This window comes from Penicillium canariense, assembly GCF_028826845.1.
Source record: "Penicillium canariense strain IBT 26290 chromosome Unknown utg000003l_segment0_segment0, whole genome shotgun sequence".
In the NCBI taxonomy this organism is placed as follows: Eukaryota; Fungi; Ascomycota; class Eurotiomycetes; order Eurotiales; family Aspergillaceae; genus Penicillium; species Penicillium canariense.
This window is the reverse complement of record NW_026622730.1, coordinates 1,490,949-1,510,741: the sequence shown is the minus strand read 5'-3', so window position 1 is coordinate 1,510,741 and position 19,793 is coordinate 1,490,949. Positions and strand designations below refer to the sequence as shown.

At 52.1% G+C, this 19,793-nt stretch overlaps 8 protein-coding genes across 8 annotated transcripts; 4 read left to right on the top strand and 4 right to left on the bottom strand.

Moving 5' to 3' along the window:
- Positions 1-1,074: 1,074 nt before the first annotated feature.
- Positions 1,075-1,353, top strand: N7482_005380 (uncharacterized protein; the record flags this gene model as incomplete). The annotated part of the gene is made up of 1 exon (XM_056687505.1): positions 1,075-1,353. One exon carries the CDS (start codon positions 1,075-1,077, stop codon positions 1,351-1,353), a length of 279 nt encoding a protein of 92 aa, XP_056543060.1.
- Positions 1,354-2,008: 655 nt separating this feature from the next.
- N7482_005379 (uncharacterized protein) lies at positions 2,009-3,148 on the bottom strand (the record flags this gene model as incomplete). Its single annotated transcript, XM_056687504.1, has 1 exon — positions 2,009-3,148. The coding sequence occupies one exon, from the start codon at positions 3,146-3,148 to the stop codon at positions 2,009-2,011; it is 1,140 nt and encodes a 379-aa protein (XP_056543059.1).
- Positions 3,149-4,035: 887 nt separating this feature from the next.
- On the top strand, positions 4,036-5,832 carry N7482_005378 (putative MFS transporter; the record flags this gene model as incomplete). The annotated part of the gene is made up of 4 exons (XM_056687503.1): positions 4,036-5,109; positions 5,220-5,584; positions 5,645-5,744; positions 5,809-5,832. Coding segments are annotated over 4 exons (1,563 nt in total), but the record flags the coding sequence as incomplete, so codon positions are not given.
- A 145-nt stretch (positions 5,833-5,977) lies between these two features.
- Positions 5,978-7,448, bottom strand: N7482_005377 (uncharacterized protein; the record flags this gene model as incomplete). The annotated part of the gene is made up of 7 exons (XM_056687502.1): positions 5,978-6,007; positions 6,074-6,399; positions 6,461-6,534; positions 6,595-6,974; positions 7,038-7,114; positions 7,171-7,207; positions 7,269-7,448. 7 exons carry the CDS (start codon positions 7,446-7,448, stop codon positions 5,978-5,980), a joined length of 1,104 nt encoding a protein of 367 aa, XP_056543057.1.
- A 5,075-nt stretch (positions 7,449-12,523) lies between these two features.
- On the bottom strand, positions 12,524-14,726 carry N7482_005376 (uncharacterized protein; the record flags this gene model as incomplete). The annotated part of the gene is made up of 3 exons (XM_056687501.1): positions 12,524-13,648; positions 13,704-14,531; positions 14,595-14,726. The coding sequence occupies 3 exons, from the start codon at positions 14,724-14,726 to the stop codon at positions 12,524-12,526; spliced, it is 2,085 nt and encodes a 694-aa protein (XP_056543056.1).
- Positions 14,727-14,981: 255 nt separating this feature from the next.
- N7482_005375 (ATP synthase subunit e) lies at positions 14,982-15,456 on the top strand (the record flags this gene model as incomplete). Its single annotated transcript, XM_056687500.1, has 3 exons — positions 14,982-15,005; positions 15,086-15,278; positions 15,383-15,456. The coding sequence occupies 3 exons, from the start codon at positions 14,982-14,984 to the stop codon at positions 15,454-15,456; spliced, it is 291 nt and encodes a 96-aa protein (XP_056543055.1).
- A 446-nt stretch (positions 15,457-15,902) lies between these two features.
- On the bottom strand, positions 15,903-16,689 carry N7482_005374 (CSN8/PSMD8/EIF3K family protein; the record flags this gene model as incomplete). Its single annotated transcript, XM_056687499.1, has 3 exons — positions 15,903-16,171; positions 16,231-16,412; positions 16,475-16,689. The coding sequence occupies 3 exons, from the start codon at positions 16,687-16,689 to the stop codon at positions 15,903-15,905; spliced, it is 666 nt and encodes a 221-aa protein (XP_056543054.1).
- A 334-nt stretch (positions 16,690-17,023) lies between these two features.
- On the top strand, positions 17,024-19,556 carry N7482_005373 (dolichyl-diphosphooligosaccharide--protein glycosyltransferase subunit STT3; the record flags this gene model as incomplete). Its single annotated transcript, XM_056687498.1, has 5 exons — positions 17,024-17,156; positions 17,209-17,232; positions 17,324-17,404; positions 17,504-19,226; positions 19,286-19,556. 5 exons carry the CDS (start codon positions 17,024-17,026, stop codon positions 19,554-19,556), a joined length of 2,232 nt encoding a protein of 743 aa, XP_056543053.1.
- Positions 19,557-19,793: the final 237 nt, after the last annotated feature.

Here is a 19,793-nt window from a genome sequence, read left to right as displayed (position 1 = left end):
TCTTCTTGTTTCTGGCAAGGCGGTGGCCCGCGTGGCGCGGTGTATACCCCCCAGCCCTACCAATCACATCGCCAACAGGCTGTCATTTGGAAACGAACTTGCGACAACAGGAGGAGCGATGACGCGGTAGTTCTCTCACAAGGGGTGACAACCGTAAGTCTGGAAGGACATATTAGTCAAAGGTGGAAATGCTCGTGGGTAGCTGTAAGAGGTTTGTTAAATTGCCCAGGCAGGATTGCCGCAGCGGTTCCTACGGTAGATTGTGAAACGACGAAGCACATGACCCAGTTGAACCTATCACAGGTGGCAGAAGAAGCCCACTAACTCCAGTGGGAGGTTAATTAGATAGACATGAGATAAGACTAATTCTAAATTGATATTATCTAGTTGACATATAACCTCTTCCCGAGGGGTGCTGAGGCTAATCCTTTGGGCAATCCAAATGTTATGCTCCTCATCGCCCAAGTAGCTTGAGTACTAGCGGGAGAGATGAAGAGGCACTATGGTTGGCGAGATGGTCGTGTTCCGCTAAGTTGCCTGGGCATGGGATTAGATGACAAGTTGTCGATGTCAGCAGCAAAGATAGTCTTATCCGAGCTGCCTGGAACACCCTCACCTCCTCCCTCGATGCGTATCTCAGTAAGCATACCAAAAGCAGCCAAACTGCAAATCGGGTCGGTATCGTGAGCACCCTCTTCTCCGCCGGCCTCTTCTCCATCCATGATTCCACGGCCACAGACTTCCAATACCACTTTACCAGCCTCAAGGTTGCTAATGGCACAAATGGGATGCACAAAGTTGACGGCCACAGCATTTACCAAATTGCCAGTGCCAGTAAGCTCTTCACCACTTATTTGGGCATGCTTTCGCTCACTGAAGATGAATGGAACCGTCCTGTCACGCAGATCAACCCTGGCTTGGCCAAGCTAGCGTCCTAGCGTAAAGAGGATCCTACCGGGCATATTAAGTGGGAGCGGATTACCCTGTGGGCCCTGGCATCCCAGAGCCCTGGTATCCTGCACGAGGAATGGCCTGCTCTTGACTTGCTGTACAACTACACCACATCTGAAGCCTATGGCCTACCGGCGAGACCCCGGTCACACACTGGGGCATGCCGCCCGTGGATATCTTCGAGCTAGGGAAATTCTGGAGCGTCTCCAAGGTATGCAGCGCTATGCTTCCACAGACACCCGCCTCAACTCCAGCCTCACCATCGAATTCAACCGCTCCACCGCATCAACCTCTAAGTCCGGCCTCAACATCACGCGCTTTATCTCGAACGGCACCAATGTGTTAAACTCCAATATCTTCGGTGGCAGGGCTTCGCGCCTGCTACCCATCATCGTGAAGTAAAATCCTGCCGACCAAAAAGGTCGCGTCGCGTTCCAGGCGATGCTGCTCAGGCAACTACCAACGTATTTGGCCCGCCGGGGGCGCGCGGATATCGGGGTTATCAGGCCGTTTACGGGGGCAGTATGGTTGAATCAGGATTGGTTGGCGGCTGATGCGACGCATTATGGGGGGTATGGAACGGATTTGTTTGTCTTTTGCGGTTGATGGTGGTGAAGGGCCGGTTGCTGTTAGTAAAGTGGCGACCAGGACACGGTATGAGAGGCTGGATGGTACGAGTGATGTATGAATCGGAGGGTGTGAAGTTGGGTGGGAGGGGATATTCCGGTAGGGTTTAGTTTGTATAGTCAATAGACAGCATTTTCTTTAATTAAGTTCAATAATCAAGTGCTCCAGCCCATCTCAAGTTTCGATTTATAGAGGACTAGTCACACAAATAAGAACAAAGCAAAAGTAGCATGAAACAAGCAAATGAGAAAGAGAGAAATGAAAAAAAGGCAATGCTCCTCAAACCCCCAAATGCATCATGCAACATGCATCCTCTATGGCTTATATCATTTTCATATCAATATACAACATCATTTCGTCTCAAGCTCAATCTCATGAACTCACGGGTATCACGCAAAAAGATGTAAGCAGATCAAAAACACAGGGGCGCTCAATCATCCATATCCATCACATCCAGCAGCTCCAGCTCCGTCTGCACCAGGCCCTGGAACTCACCCCGCGACATCCCCGTCGCCTTAGCCAGCCGGAACAGGCTCTTGATGCTCGTGCCAATATGCTGCTTCACGCCCACCTCGTACGTGCTCTGGCTTGCAGCTTCTTGCTCCAACCTGGCCACTGCGTCAGAGTTACTGGATGAGGTAGAGGCTGGACGGGGGTGGCTGAGAGCCTGGGCCGCGGCGTCGCTGGGGACTTCGCCGGCGGAGTAGCCGTTTGTGCGTGCGGAGTCACCGTTTAGCCCATTCACCTGGCGCCGCAGCAGGTTGGCGAGCATGTCGCCGTTCAGCGAAGATGGTCCGACTTCGGGCTGCTCTTCTTCGGGGTCATGGTTGTCCATGGCGGGCTGGACGTCGCTGTACTGCGAGAAGTAGGAGGCCTCAGATAGGCCCGAGGGTTGGAAGGTTGATGAGCCTGCCCGCACCGCGGGGGTTTTGTTGCCCGGTGTAGCATCGTATTGAGCCCAGTAGTCATCGTCCTCGTCCTCGTGATCGTCCTCCGCGGCCGGACCATCGTCCACGGCCGGGCCGTCTATACGATCGTCCAGAGCGTCGGCGAGGAGTTTCTCCTTAGCTTGGTCATTCGCCTCGCCAATCGAGGGTGCCCATGAGCTCTCGTCATCTGCGGGGAGCTCGCGCGGAAGTAGTTCCGCCACACGCCAGCCGCGCCCACCGCCCTGCTCATCGTCTGGACACCAAAGGTAGATCACGGTGAGGCGGTACTCGGGCAGGAGCACCTGGGCTCGCAGAGTCTCATCATCGATACGCTTGTATGTCACCGGGATCTCGGTGGGCAGCTCGATCTCGCCAGAGACCGGGTGTGGCTCGAAGGTCGCCTCATCGACGATAGCCTGTAGGCGCTCGGCTTTGATGGTGTCCCAGCAGAGAAGGCGGAGCCAGGACTCGGAGGATGATGTGGACACGGAGGTGAGGATTTGGATGCGCTGGCGGAGGATTGGAGAGAGCAGTGGGAGGAGGACTGGCGGCGGGCGAGGAGATACGAAGGCTGTGGGGAGGCAAGCGAGGAGGGCAGGAAGCAGAGCACGCGGGTCTGGAGGGCTAATGAGTTCGACCATGTCGGTGGAGGTGCGGAGTGGAGGTGGTGAGAGGTTGAGATGCTGAGGGGAGGGGGGTGGTGAGAGGGAGGCGGGAGGGTTGTTGGCATAGAAGAGAAAAGGACAAGCAGAATCGTGCCATGATTTCCCCAGGCCGAACCCCTCGGAGCCGTGGACCGGAGCTCTGCAGTGGACAAAAGTGGATGCGGGCTCCATTCGCCCGAAGGCGTGGGGCAGTTGGGGATGAGCAGGCCGAAGCTTAGAGGCTTGGCTATGCTCTCTTGTAAGCAGGTCCCGGTACCAATCAGAACCATGACAATATTAGACTGCCATTAAGCTGGTGAGTTTACTCTTCTCCGTTTTGAGTATTCTGTTTGTTCTTTGACGCCTCCGGTCATGTTGCGGGTCAATGCGACCTTGGCCCGACCCATGCGGTGCGTACCAAAGTTTATTCGAAGAACTAGTTAATTACAGCTAGTCTTTAAAAAATATATGTTTCTGCTTCACAAGTAAACTGGGCTAGCCCTCTCAACGGCAACTATTTGTCAGATGTCATCTCATCCGCTCTCATTGCTGAGCTGCTCCGGGTGCATGCATTGCCACCTAGCTTGTGGAACCGCTTGTATACATTGGATCCATCCCCGAATCGATAGCATAGCTGAATGGCCATAGGCGAATGCTCTATCGGCCGCTAAAGCCGACCTGCAGGAGCCGACAGAACGAAAATTGGACGGCGTTCCGCTAGATTCTGATGGCTTCGGCCGGCCACCCACATGCAGGGAAACTAAGAAAACCCCACGATAGTCAGCCAGCCCGCACGCCCATCGCTTCCCGACTGCGAACACCGACGTTCTTGCAGTGTTTCAGATTCACCGCATCTCTCTCTGTGATACCATATCACACAACAGTGGTTCGATCACAAGACCATTCGTCATATTCGACGCTTTCGACAGTCTGGACAAGAACCCACTCACGCCCACGGCAGTCAGGCCCGAACCAGCGTTCTGAGTGAAGCCCTCATGGCGGGCAAATCCGAAATCTTCACGAGCAGCGCTGCCTCCGACCGGCTCCCACTCGATGACCCGCATGCCGAACTTGGCGATGAATGGGCCGCGCTAGAGCGACGAGTCCGCTGGAAAGTCGATCTGCGCCTCTGCTCTATCGCCGGCCTGCTATGCAGCCTCAACCTGCTAGACTCGGGCATCCTGTCTTCCGCCGCAGTAACCAGCATGCTGACCGATCTGGGCCTGGACCAGGGCTCGCGGTATTCCGTGTCGATCTTCATCTTCACCATCGCCAGCGTCGTCTTCCAGCTGCCCTCCACCCTCGCGGTGCGTTTCGTCGGCCCGCGGCTCTGGTTCGCATCCATCACCTTCCTCTTCGGTCTGCTGACTCTCTGCACCGCCTTCATTCACACATGGCGCCAGATGATTGCCCTGCGCGTGCTGCTCGGCATGGCCATGTCCGGCATCTACCCGGGCCTGACCTATCTCATTAGCGCCTGGTACCCGCGGCGTGAGCAGCAGCTCCGATTCGCCTTTCTGCAGTCTGGCGAGGTGACTGTCCTGGCCACGGGGAACCTGGTCAATTTCGGTCTCAACCATCTGAGCGGGAAGGCGGGGTTGGCAGGCTGGCGCTGGATGTACCTCGTCCAGGGCCTCATTACGTGCATTCTAGGTATCGCCACGTACTGGTGGATGGTGGACTTCCCGGAGAATGCACACAAAAGCTTTTGGTTTCTGTCGAATCGGGAGGCTCGTGTCGCGGCACAGAGAATCCAGGATGATCGGGCTGATCTGGTGCCGGAGCCGTTCTCATGGGTCAGAGTGCTCAGCAACTTCAAGGATCTGAAAATCTACGGGTTTGCATGCATGTTCTTTCTGCTGAACCTCGTGTCGACGGCGCTGTCGTATTTCTTGCCGATCATCCTGCAGGGTGGGATGGGATTTGATGCAAACGAATCGATTCTGCTGTCAACTCCCGTGAGTGTTAGAGTTCAAGTTTCCCCCTCTTGGCTGTTATGTGTTGTCGCTGCTTATGTCCTCGTTGCTGATCCACGGGTTTTCTCGGCGCTGATCTAACCATTCTTTAGCCATACTACTACGCCGTCATTCCAGTGCTGCTCACCTCGCTGATCGGTGACCACTACGGCACCCGGGGCCCATTGATCATCTTCAACGCGCTCTGCATCATCGCCGGATTCCTCATGTTCGGACTTCCTGCGTCGACACAGGTGACGGTGCGATACGTCGGCACGTTCCTGGCAACCGGAGCGTACATCTCGAACTGGGCTGCGCTCAACGCTTTCCAGGCGAACAATGTCGTTGGCCAGTGGAAGCGCGCCGTTACGTCCGCAGCTGTGACTGCGTGCAACGGCCTGGGGGGCGTGGCGGGCAGCTATATTGTCCGCCGGCAAGAGGCCCCGCTGTACCAGACGGCGGTCTGGGTGTCGGTTGGGTGAGCACCTTTGTATTCATCTGATTCTGACCGTGCCTTCCAGTTACTGACTCGGTTTAGGTCTCACGCCCTGCTGATCGTTATTGTCGGCGTGTTCACGCTTTATTTCTATACCGCCAACAAAAAGCAGAGGCACGGCGAGAAAGTCATTGAGCGCGTGGTATGTGTGCTCTCACCCTACGGGGCGACTCTTGAGGTTGACATGCTGATTTCCATCGTTGTAGGCTGGATTCCGATATACCTATTAACGAGATGAACCGATACTGCCTCTGAAAAGTATTCTTTATGATACCCTCCAACGAATGCCATGAGAAACAGAACTGCATGCTACTGTCGCCCGTGCAGGAATGTTCATTTCATCACGATAAACCCTGTGTATTATGTATTATTCTATCAGATAGCGCTGATTGATGAATCGCAGATCTATTATCTATTAAGTTAGACTTTTGTGCTATTTGACCGGACTATCCCCCCCCCACAAGGACGGACTGTATCCCTTTCTTCAAAATCCCACCACCGCTGGTCTTCTAGATCTTCAAAGGAACAATGTGAGCCGTACCAGCTACTTTTCGAGTCTGTTCTATTACTATTTGCTTCGGAGGGTGTGAGAACAGCACTTCTTTGGGTGTCAAATTGTGCCGTATTATACCAGACTGTATGATGCTCTGGGGTTCGGGAGAAAGAGCTTGACAGCGCAGCTCTGAGGCGGCGGGGGGTGAGGCGGATGACGAGTGGCCAAATAGTCACTAAACAGGAGGCGATGATTATGACTGCGCCTTCCACAACGGTGGGAATGCCTAAATTAATGGAGAACCCTAAGTTGCAGGTTGTCATGTCAGCGTCGAGTTTGCGATAACTGGGCTCTGCAGAACATACAGGTGACATCACTGAGTTGCGTCGGCGAATTCTGCATGTATTTCACCATCCGTAGTATGCTCACCACGGATCCCCTACCCGTACGGTCAGCACTTGACACCCAAGGCTATCCGACAGACAACGGAAACACTCACAGCCCACCCAGCAGAAAAACGATCGTTAGAGCAAACTTCTCCTCCTTGGGTGCTTGCAATTTCCACACCAATGGCAAGGGCATAGCAAGAATCAAAATGCCCGTTAGAACATTGAACGGCGAGATATACCGGTAAAATGTGGTCTGGTCAATACACTTCCCATGGCCAGCGCTCAAATCCCAGCCATAAGATATGGGTGAGCACTGGAAGATCGTTTGGAAGAATACAGTGATGCCAATTGCCAGCACGAGGGATCCTACTAGATAGGTGAAGATCCGGAATTTGCGAACATGGAAGATGCGCATGTAAAAGAGCAGTAGAGAGATTTTGGCGGGTGTTATGCAGAGAGGGAGATCAAGGATCTCGAGGACAAAGAAGAACTAAATAGAGTCAATAATTCCGAAGGGAGCTAGGATTGGGGAAAGGAATGACGTGATTGGTACCTTTCTGATGAGGGCTACTTTCTGTTCTGGATGGGTAACTTCATCGAGGTGATATCCAAGTCCTGCTATATGAACCACTGCAGTCTGTCAGCTTTATGTATTCTCCAACGTCTCGCGAGATCGTTACACTTACAGACAATGTAGATGATAGCTTTTGCCAGACTTCCAGCCTGATAGTCTCAAATTAGCACCCAAGGATCACTAATATGCAGCTCAAGGGACCGCGCATACCAAAGCGATGAGCATGACATAGTCATCCAGCCCACATCTCATCCGCTGCATATAACGAGTGTAGAACCGCGCAGCCACAAACACCATCTGCACCACCGAAAGTACCACGCTAACAGTAATCAAGGCAACACCTCCATCCGAAAACGGTGTCTTGCTATCTACCCAGCGGGCCTCACCCATCGTGGATTGAAAGAGTGGGCGTGCATCGGTAGACACGGAGGGGTTTTACTTTGGAGAAGAGTGATAACGCGGGTTGAACAAAATGTCTGCTACCACCATCGGAGGCGCAGAGCAAGACATCATGCTCTATTTCAACTGCAGATCATCGCCTCCACTACCCGATCGGTGTCTATCGGGGACTAAGTCGCTAGCCGACTACGTTCCCATATCGAAGAATGGAACAAACGGCCTGTCTCCACGTCCTGTGGCCCCTCCTACTCGGCGAATGGGGCAAATGTCATTCCCGGAGAGTGTGGACTGTCAGGTCCGTTCTAAACACATGTTGGGGGATCTCACACCACGGCACCGGGTGAATTAGGCTTTACATCGCATGGCGGTGGATGCCCATTGAGAGGGATATCGCGCCCATGCAGTCCTGGATACGATTCCCGCCCAGCGGAGTGGAGAGCATCGCACTTCCTGCGGGATGTGATTGGGCACCAGGATAAGGTTGACCCAGTTCCCGGATCGACTGATGAAATGCATGGACGATCCCGTTGCTCGCTCTGAGAATTTGGAAACTTAAGCCACGGACTGCCAGAAAGGCTTGGTCCATTGGTCACGTTGCCTAATACAGCAACTAGCCGAGCATCGGGGAACATGTTCTGGAGCTCGCTAGAATTCCCGCTGACCTCATCACTGACCGGAAGTGGCCACGGCGACCTTCTGGAAGGAATCCCTCCACCTCGGGGTTCTCTATTGTCTTCGCCTGTCCTTACCGCCAGACTCCGTACCAACCACCGGCTTCCAAAGCACCGAGGTTTCCCCAGCTGAACCGATATCCCCGGAAACTGCTCCTCTCTTCGGCGAAATAGTGGGATCATGCTATTTCGCCCTGGGTCCGCGCTTCCCCGGTCCGGCGGGGACCAGCAGCCCGCTCATGCTTTCCCCGCAGGCAATACGATGCAATACGATGCAACACGATGCAATGCGATATAATGCGTCGCAAGAGGTCGCAGGATGTCGCAATACCCCACATTTTGTTACGGTTCACCTATCAGATGAAAGTTCATGCCCACGCCGATGGGGGATAATCGACTGACATAGAAGGATCGCGTCGCCAGGGCGGATCCGGAGCAGATGGTGCGTGCCTAGATGTCTTGCTTAAATGCTTTTGCTTTGCACTCGTGCCCATATGGCGTACTTTCTACCCAAGACGCCGGTTGAAGATCCAACTTTAAGCTTTACCTTGTGCTGTGTTAAGCTTTAATTGACATCTCAGCCGGCATCGATGGGCCGTTGGTCTCGGCATTCGTCATGTACCGGAACCGGTTCGGGTTTCATAATATCACAAGCTTTCGGGATGTATAAAATTTGGTCTACACTCCTTACGAAAGTGGATATAGGGAGCCAAACCGTTGAAAGGATCGACTTCTTGACATGTCGATCATTTGCTGTCGTCCGAGACTGCCGACATAAGCGTAGTGGGGTTCGGTATTCGTCATGTAGGGGTCCTAGTGTGGCTTTTTGTAAGATTTTCGAAGCTTTGTGACTGCATAGCTGAAATTATTTCAACCTGCATCTCAGAATGAATATGATGTCGATTTCTTGGTCGATCACTAGCATGACGTCGGCCCAGTCCCTCAACTTACTTCCTGCTTTGAAGCTTTTCACAAGGATCCGGCATTTTAGTACTGAGGTTGGCGTACAGTCAGTAAATCATCACTTTTGTTGTAGACCTATAGCCGGGAGGTAACGATTGTAATCCGCCAAAATTGGTTTAGAAAAGGGGGTGAGAGTATTGCAGTGATTGCCCCAATATGACGAGAATTTCGGCGCAAAAGCCTTCAGTCATCTGACCCTAGGTGCAACTCGGTACGACATGATCGTTGGCAGAGCTTCAGGACATACGTTCTATCCCGTCAAGCCCAAACAGGTTATTCAGTGTAGAATCAATATCATCCAAACTCGTAACCAGCAACAGCCCCAGGACCCTCCTGGAAAAGACTTTCCACGTACGCAAGTGCAGGAGAAAGAATCTCTCTTTGACGTCCTACGCTTTTCATTCGTGGCTTGACGTACTCGAGTCTAACTGTTTTTGTATATCTGAGCTTGACAACTACGTCACCGGATAAAGAAAATGGAGAAGCTCCGAAGTATAAAGGCGCCGATCGGAGAGCACGAGATTATAATAGAACCCGAGGAGGCGATCACAAGTAACCGGCGTTGTCCCACCCGATCTGCCAAGTGGGACTTCCTTTTCAGGTACATCGGAGATCCGCACTGAGACAGCCTTGCTTAGACACTTCGTCTTTGGAGCCTACTTAGGTCGGGTACACCAATCGGAGCTGCCATCGATGTTGATATAATGATATCAAGATAAACGTGTGGGCGGTAACCCTCCGTACTGTGTTCCATATACTAACAGCCACTGTAAACCAGAATTACATACAAAAATATAAGAAAAGTGAGCACTTGATGAATAAGCCCATTATTAGTGGTAAGTTACCACTCCATTTCACCACTGTTCCTGAAGCGCATACACGTGCGTCCTAACCGAGATTTTCGGCTTTTTCTTTCCAATCTCAAGTACTTGTTTGAGATTCCCCCCTTTTCCCCTACCCCCTTTTCCCCTACAACGTACAGAAATCTATCATGGCTACACTATCTCACTGGCCGGGGGGCATTCCTCGTGAAATCAAACGTCACGAAACCGACGTGTCTCGTGATGAAATTGAAGAACAGGTGAAAGGCTGGCTACTTTTTGTCCGGGAAAGCTGGGTGTCACGACCAAGCAACCTTGATGCTGATAAAGAATACGAATTACACCAACGCCGCGCGTTGGTGCAACAATGGGCGTCTGCCTCTCAGGAATTCCGTGATGTAAGACTTTCTATTTGAATATCTTTAGTATTCCCTAGCTAACTATACGTTAGTCATACCATAATCGTGCTCTAAGCGAGGGAAATCAGTTTCCTCTTTATCCTCTTGAGGCATTAGAGCGAGTTTATGCATTCTTACCTTGCCAGCCGAACCATGCTATCTGTGTGGCGCCCGTTGATAAGGCACATCCTATAAATAGGGCTCGATGGGTAAAGTTCGCGATTCTACTCTATCGTTACGATTATGAAGCAGGGCACTGTCTTCCTATCGCGAACCCCGTTCCGAATATAGCTATTTTCAACCCTGCCACTCCTAATACCCACTTGGTGCAAGATTTTCTTCCCTGGTATTATCTTGAGAGTGCATGTTTTGGCGATATCTATCTCACTAAGACAGGAAGTGTTCTATATGAGCAAAATACAGAGCACTTTATGATAGTGGATGAGGAAGGTTTAAAAACAGCTCGTTTGACGCTAGTTAAATTTGCTTTGAACGGAGATATTAAGCACTCAACTTTGATACGCCCTTTTAATATGTTCTCCCTTTCCTTGGATCTTTTTATACACGGGAGGACTTGTGTACTAGAAGCAAAAGAGCGTTCAGGTGGTCGCCCCTATCAGAATACACCGTGAGTCCTAGTCTTATTTCTATCTTGCTCGTGGTATATACTAACTCCGGCGATTATATGAATAGATTGGATATGGATCTACCTATACTCGATATTCTAGAATCAGTGGGCGGCTCAGCTCCTCTAGATGTGGACTACCGCAAGCAGTGGGAAGAGGATGTCGAATTATATGCACCTGGTTATTTGGGGCTCGAGGCTACTGGGCAGGTGGGAGAATATGACCTTAATCGTCTTACGGCTCCGATGGAGATTCCAAATGGGCCAAAGGCAGTGTATCAAAAGCTTATGGAAGCTGGGTCTTATTAACTAGTAGCATGGCATCAGAAATCATTTTTTTACCTTGTATAGATTATCACAAAGGGCCGTTTTCTAGGTAGATCGGAATAGTAGGTAATTAGATAGGTACCCTGGTGTATATACTAGATACTATATGAGTAGACTCAGATTTTACGGCACAATAATTCCACTAGGGTGCTGACTCCCTAGCTCTCTTTTCTGCCTATCGTGTTTGCACTATTTTCTTTGGTCTGATGGTAGTAAGCCATCTAATCTCGCTACGGGCAGCTTCGCGTGCGCACTAGGCTGGAAACCAGAAGGTGCAAGTCCCCGCATAACACCTATAAACATAGGAAGCTAGATCGGGAATAAGAATATTGATTGATTGATAGGTATATTAATAAAAAGCTTTTTTAATTTGATAAATACTCGCTTATAGAGCCAACTCCTCTAAGTCCAATCCATCGAATATATTTCAAGCAAGAATGAGCCTGTCATTAAGACCGAAGCTGTTTGCTATAAACCCAGTCAACCGCAATATGCAGAAATTCGGCACTAACATAGTACCATGGCTTGGATTTTCCTCACATCTGTGGGTCCAATGTAGTCGGCGAAGTCGTTGAAGCCTGACCAGGTGCGGTTTAGCTAGCGGGGTTCCTTTACCTCCACCACAAAGGGTGATGAGACACGGTTTCCAGATTTAGAGGCGGTGGAATGAGGTTCTGGTCATTCCTCTTACTGATGCGATCTCATACGAGACAGAGATTGTCGTGCATACGGGTTTGTCAACTGCTGCCGCTGCTTAATACCTGGAGGAGTATCTCGGACTAGCGCACCCGCCATTGTCTCCGCAAGACTTGACCGGCCATACGGTGGATAATTGAGGCGGTTTGACTAGTGTTGGCGGCCGCATCTAGCTACGACGTGTTCCCCACTGCATCACCGTGACCCTTCCAAAGGGCAAGTATAGCATTGTGCTAGAGCGGGAAGTTGTGGGCCATAATATGATCTGGATGCTATTCAATATGCCCTGGAAGTATAGGAACCGAATTGGAAGAAGTTGTCGCTCTTATTACTATGCAGATTGTTGAATCCAGCTAGGTGATATATGGATAGGTATGATACGGTTAAATTCCGGTACGAACAGTAGACACAAGAGAATGATATCCCTAAACTATGTCATTGAAGAGAAAAGGGGTATATGGCAAGCAAGGTTTAGTCGTGACAAGGGGAGTTTACAGAGACATGCAGGAGACCAGAAAACGGAAAGAGAGGACAGCCGAGTGCCCTGCACAAAGAACATTCAAAATCAAGCCATCCGATCCTTCTGCTCCAGTTTCCCCACTAAGCGCTTCATGCCTGCCCATTCCTCCGCAGGCACCTCCTCCGACGGTCCACCAAGACCCTTGCCAACTTCAAAGACAGTGACGACCCCATTGAGACCACCAGTTGCCAGGCGCCGCCCTTCGCGCTCCTCCCAAGCAACCTTGTTGAGACTGCGGGATGGCACGCTGCCAGGGCCGCGCGAGGGAGTGGTCCGCACAACGGGGACCTCGGTGTCGGCGTAAAGATCCCATACCTCGACGTTGCCAGCACCGTCGACAAGGGAGAAAACACCCGGTCTGTGTGGGGACCATCGTGCATCGTACACAACATCTTCGCGAGCAATGTCCAGAATGGGCGAAACAACCTGGGCGGAGGACATGCCGGATGTGAGAGCGGCAGTTGTCGCTGGCGGCCGCACGCGCCAGAGCTTCACGCTCCAGTCCAGACTGGAACTTAACATCAGGTCTCCCAAATCAACTGGACCACGTGCAGGATGGAATGCCGTGGACATGATCGGCGCAGTGTGTCCGCGGTAAGCGAGGCGGTGGTCGGTGCCGGCTTTAGCGCCGGCTCGGTCGTAGCGGTGACAAGGGTAGATGCCTCCCTCCTCTGTACCAACAATGAAGAAGGTCGGATCGGACTGAGGGAACGACATGGTAGTTGGTGCAAGGTCTTCCGTCTTGGATGGAGGAGGCGTAGTCAGCTCGAGGTATTCCTGCGGCTGGGAAAGCATGTCGACAGTCCAGCCACAGACCACTCCATCTGTGGAGACAGTCAGGATGTTGTGCGCATTTTGGGTACCGATGATTGAAATGCTGTAAACGGGGTGAGTGTGTCCAGATCCAGTCAGAGGTGTCTTCTGTACGGGTGCACCACCGCCTGCGCGCGAGGAACGCGTGTCCCATAGAAGGACTTGACCCGAGTATGAACCGCCAACGATGAGGTTAGGATGAAAAGGAGAAAACCTGGCTGCAAGGATGTCGGACGTAGAGTGGAACACGTATTCCGGGCGAGATTGCAGGTGTTGGTTCCAGACTTGGACGAGCCCATCTGGCTCATGAGGGGCAGAAGGGTTCTTGGTGTATGACGCAAGAACAAGCTCAGGAAACTTGAGACCAGTTAGCATACAGAACATGCGCCAGAGCCAATGAGCAGACGCTTACCTTAGGAGAGAAGCTCAAGTCCGTGATCATACGCTTTTTGCTCCATCGCTCGTCCCAGAATTGGCAAACCTCCCGGATGCCCCTCCTCTTCTTGCCAGTCTCCTCGTCCTCCTCTACATCTCCATTTAGTCCAAGTTCATAGTCTGCAAGAACGTCGTAGTCTTCATCTAAAGCGCGCTCAATCACTTTTGAGGAGCGCTCCACGAAGTCCAAGAAGTCATCAGACGAGGTGACAGCCTTCAGCTCGTCGTCATCGAGTGTGCGCAAAGGATAGCGTAGTTGTGTAGATTGTGTGGTCGCCGCATCAGCTCCGTCTTGGTGGGTCGCTTGCAACTCTTCCTCGATCTCCTTGCGAAGCTTCTGCCGAATTTCCTCATCGCGCTCTCGGTCTCGTCGACTAAGACGCTTGCTTGATCGTGCTGTACCAGCTACCTCCTCGTTATCTGAAGCAACAGATCCATCCTCAGACTGAGTTTGTTGTTCCAAACCGTCTGTTTGCACGGCCTTGCTATATGTGACGACCTCCGGTTTGGCTTCAGGGGGAAGCGGGGCGTGGACTTCCGGCGCGGAGTAGCTGTAAGGCTGCTCTTCTCCAACCGTCTGCACGGCAATGGACTGCGACTGCGGTCGGGACGAAGGGCTAAAGGCCTCGGCGTTCTCTCCACTCAGTTGGCTGGCGCTCAGCACTGAATTTGGGCGACTTCCTTTGCGCGACGGGCCTTCCGCGCCATGGCTGATGGAAGCTGATCCAGGACGGTCCACAAGGCGAGCGATCAGGTCATCGAGTTCAGCTCTACTGTCAGAGCGACTTGGTACCGGGGAAGCAATCTAAATTATGAGAACGTTAGGCTGCGATCGAGCTTGGTAGTTTCCATCCTCAGGCTGGGTTACCTCTGAAGTATCCCCGATGCTGTTCCGGTTGTTGGAGAACTCCTTCTGGCGCAGTTCGCGCTGCTTTTTCAGCTCAGCAAGCTTTGCCCGCTTGGCCAAGATCTCGTTTTTGCGCTGCTGCATAGACGACATCTTGAAATCATGGGCAGTTGACCAGATGCGTAGCTGTAGTTGCTGTAGTAGTGTTGTTGCGCTTTATTTACCGGGATGACATAAGCGCCAGGTTCGAACGGCACCGGAAAAACTCGCGCAGAACAGGGACTGAACCTCGCCTTGCCCAACCCGAGGATTCACTGCCATTGACGGTCGACTTCTGTTGAACGGTCCTTCGGATATCCCCCACCTTGCTTTATCGTCTTCTTCCCGTCTTCCGGAGACCTCGCAGAAATGGCTAGCACTCAGGGTGTTAACGTGAGTGTGGCCCGGCCGGAAACAATCGCCCTATGCATGGATGCGAAATCGGATGTCTAACCACCCATTGTTCTGTACAGGTCCTCCGCTACTCGGCTCTTGTTGCTGGTCTGGTCTACGGAGTCTACCACCAGTCGTCCCTTAACTCGTCGGCGAAGCGCACAGAGATCGAGCACGAGTATGCCCGCAAGGAGCGTCTGATCGAGCAGGCCAAGGCCGAATGGAAGAAGAAGACCCAGCCCAAGCAGGAGACCTCTACACAATCTAGCGGACGTATGTGAACACTGCTCTACAGAATCAATTCTGCAACTAGGCTTCCGAAGTGGCCGAGATTAGCCCACCTGAATTCGCACCGCTAACCGGTCTCTCTCCTACAGTTATCACCAATTTCGAGGACCCGAACTTCGATCTGGAGGCATTCTTGCTGGCCAAGGCTAAGGAGAACCCTTGAATGGGATGAAAGATGGCATAGAGGAGGAATGGATACGCATCTCTTTGCGGAAATCGCACCTCCCCCAGGGTATTAGAATTGATTACTCGGGTCCATTTACTGTACGATTGTTTGGGTCTAATTTACCCCCGAGTTGCGACATTGCGAGCGAAAGATGCAATGATTTCTTTTTGATTCGTTTCCTTTTACTCTTCGTTCTAGACGTTATCATTTGGGTTCTGTACATACCCTGGGCTGTCGTGCGACTGTACACTACAGTTGAACCACAAGAAAGAGCAAAAAGATCGTGTTATGCATTCCGGCGTTACCACTAGCCCTTGTATGGACCGGCCTAGTGTTGGGTTTGGCGTCCTGCCTGTGTACTTGACTCTCTACCTAACTCTCTAATGGGAGTATTAGACACGTCATCCATCGACATATCGGAAACTTGGGGCAAATCGTACTTTTCAACTCCCACGGTTTCCCAGCATAGCCATGGTCTCGCGAATGCCGTTTGAGGAGGGTTTATCGGTAGGCGGTATGGTGATCGGGGAGGGGTGTAGTAGTTGAGTCGCCGCATCCCAGGTCCACCCACAACTTGTAAATTTCTCTATAATAGCCGGGTCTCCTTGTTCTGCCGCTTGCGGGTCAAGGCCAAGGTAATTCGCTGCGGTGGCGGGTCTGATCGCTTCGTAGGAGGTGCTGATTGCGATCAAGGTATCGTCTTGGAAAAAGCCTAGGTGACGGCTAGCGTTAGCGTTCTGGGATGATAACGGGCATGAATCAGGACCGTACTCTCATATCTCTGAACTAGTGGCTGCAGGTTCTCTGGCCACGGCAATCTTCGGAGGATCTGGTAAACCTGGGCATGCTGGGTTTGCCAAAGTGCTCGGAGTAAAGTCAGGCAGTTCTGTAAGGAAGGATCCTGGCGTCGCAGAGTCTCAGGCATCCGCTGTGTCAAGGCTCGAGCTTCTGGTCTGTTGGATGAATTCTCTTGTGAGTTACCTCTGCTTCCCAAGGTGCAATCGAAGACACTGACAATTGTTTGGCGAGAAGATGGGCGAAGAAAAAGCTCGAGTAGAACAAGCTCAATACTTGAGGGTCACCATCGCCTGTCTCAAGGCTACCTGTACCAGCAGATATGAGGCATGCATCTGTTTCGTATTGCGACAAAATCTCATAGAGCTGTAATGGAGGAACGTTTGACGCAGCCAGCTTCGAGAGCTGCTCGACCGAGAGGGGAGGTAGTTCCATCGTGGAACCGTCTGTACAGAAAGCCAGATAGTCGGACCGGATGACGCAACAGACTTTTCGAATCACTACAGGACTTTTCTGATAGAATTTCTGGGCGTGGGGGAGAAAGAAACAATCCAAAGAGAGCAGTTATTGAATCGACTGCGGGGAGCAGTCGGAGGTGGCGCCTTTCCCCGACGCGACGCCAAGACTTCAGAAGTGACCACCTTGCGCAGCTCTCCCTCCTCCAACCATCAACCAGACGATCAACCATTGGCAGCTCTGCCCAATTCATTTCTTGTTTTCATGTGTCACTTCTTTTGATTTTTGGACTTTGCTCCTCTTTTTGGCCATTATGGCCCAGTCCTCCCCTCTTGATGTTCTGCTGAAAGGCAGCTCCGGCCAGAGCACGCGCGGTCTACTGCGGATCATCATCCTCGTTACGATCGCTGCGGCTGCTGTGGCCAGTCGTCTGTTCAGTGTTATCCGTATGACATGGCTCAGTTCCTGCTCTTAATTCTTTGCTGACCTCGATTCTAGGATTTGAAAGTATTATTCACGAATGTATGATCCCACATCCCTATTGCATGCACACTATACAACTTGGCATCGGCCAGATGACGAATTTTGGATTGTTGACCCTTTCGAATTACAGTCGATCCCTGGTTTAACTTCCGCGCAACAAAATATTTGGTTCAAAATGGTTTCTATAGCTTCTGGGATTGGTTCGACGACCGTATGTTATCCCCCTCTATCTATGCTTGCGTGGCTCCCTAAGTCGCAAGCCCCAATGGTATTACCAGGCGGTGCTAATGCAAACTGCTTCTCTGTTCAGGAACCTGGCACCCCCTCGGTCGTGTCACTGGTGGCACGCTGTACCCCGGTCTCATGGTGACCAGCGGCGTGATCTACCACATCCTTCGTTTCCTCACCATCCCCGTCGATATTCGAAATGTTTGCGTTCTGCTTGCGCCGGGCTTCTCGGGGCTCACGGCCCTGGCGATGTACCTCTTGACATGCGAGATGTCGACCTCGCCCTCGGCTGGTCTTCTTGCCGCCGCCTTCATGGGAATTGCCCCTGGCTATATCTCGCGGTCCGTGGCTGGCAGCTACGATAACGAGGCAATTGCCATTTTCCTGCTGGTCTTCACCTTCTTCCTGTGGATCAAGGCCGTCAAGAACGGTTCTATCATGTGGGGAGCATTGACTGCCTTGTTCTACGGATACATGGTCTCCGCCTGGGGTGGATATGTCTTCATTACCAACCTCATTCCTCTCCATGTTTTCGTTCTTCTTTGCATGGGTCGCTACAGCTCTCGTGTGTATATCAGTTACACCACGTGGTATGCTCTGGGAACCTTGGGCAGCATGCAGATCCCTTTCGTCGGTTTCTTGCCCATTCGTAACAGCGACCACATGTCTGCTCTGGGTGTCTTCGGACTGATCCAGCTTGTGGCCTTTGCTGACTTCGTTCGCGGCTTCTTGCCTGGCAAACAGTTCCAGAAGCTGCTTACTTCCATGATTCTGCTTACCGTCGGTCTTGGATTTGGCGGTTTGATCCTGCTCTCTATTTCTGGTGTCATTGCCCCGTGGAGTGGCCGTTTCTACTCGCTTTGGGATACTGGCTACGCAAAGATTCATATTCCGATTATTGCGTCGGTCTCTGAGCACCAGCCTACTGCCTGGCCTGCCTTCTTCTTCGACCTCAACTTCCTCATCTGGCTTTTCCCAGCCGGTGTGTTCATGTGCTTCCAGAATTTGAAGGACGAGCATGTCTTCGTGATTATCTACGCTGTGCTCTCTAGCTACTTCGCTGGTGTCATGGTCCGCCTGATGCTCACTCTCACTCCGATTGTTTGCGTCGCTGCCGCCCTTGCCCTGTCGGGCATTCTCGACAACTTCTTGGTCATGACGAAGCCGAACCCTGAGTCTCGGGCCAAGGCCACCGTGGAAGACTCCAAGTCGCTCCGCCCGACTCGGGACCCGGTTGTCGGCATCTACTCGTACTTCTCTAAGACCGTTGTTACGTGTTCGATCTCTCTTTATCTGCTCCTCTTTGTTGCGCACTGCACATGGGTCACCTCGAACGCCTATTCGTCCCCCTCCGTTGTGTTGGCGAGCCGCATGCCCGATGGGAGCCAGTTCATCATCGACGACTACCGCGAGGCCTACTACTGGCTTCGCCAGAACACCCCCGACAACGCTAAGATCATGTCTTGGTGGGACTATGGCTACCAGATCGGTGGCATGGCCGATCGCCCCACTCTGGTTGACAACAACACTTGGAACAACACGCACATTGCCACCGTTGGCAAGGCCATGAGCTCGCGCGAGGAGGTCAGCTACCCTATCCTCCGTCAACACGATGTCGACTACGTTCTAGTCGTCTTCGGCGGGTTGCTGGGCTATTCCGGTGATGACCTGAACAAGTTCCTGTGGATGGTCCGTATCGCCGAGGGTATCTGGCCTGATGAGGTGAAGGAGCGCGATTTCTTCACTGCTCGTGGCGAGTACCGTGTCGACGAGGAGGCCACTCCCGCCATGCGTAACAGCTTGATGTATGTTTCCCTCTCTTTCTCCGCTCATCATATGACGCATCGCACTAACTCTCCAACAGGTACAAGATGTCTTACTTTAACTACCAGTCCCTCTTCCCGACCGGCCAAGCCGTCGACCGGGTTCGCGGTACCAGCGTGCCGGCTGACAGCCCGCAGCTCAACACCCTCGAGGAGGCTTTCACCAGTGAGAACTGGATCATCCGCATCTACAAGGTCAAGGATCTGGACAACTTCGGCCGTGATCACAACAATGCGGTCGCCTTTGACAAAGGTCTTAAGCGGAAGCGTGCTTCCAAGAAGAAGGGTCCTCGCGTTCTGAGAACCGAGTAGACTTGTCTGTGAACTAAATATGTGTTTTGCTTGTCTCTTTTGATTTTTATCCTGTCATCCTGGTTATTTCCATACCTAGCCTAGCATAGCAGGCTTGTCTCGCTCTGCATGTTTTTCATCGTTGATCCGTACAGAGCCAATGGCTCAGCGGAATCAGTATACAATGAATCCTTCTGGAAAGATATCCGTCAATATGCTGTGTAGTTGTAAGCCATGTTGGCCGTGACTTAGCATTAC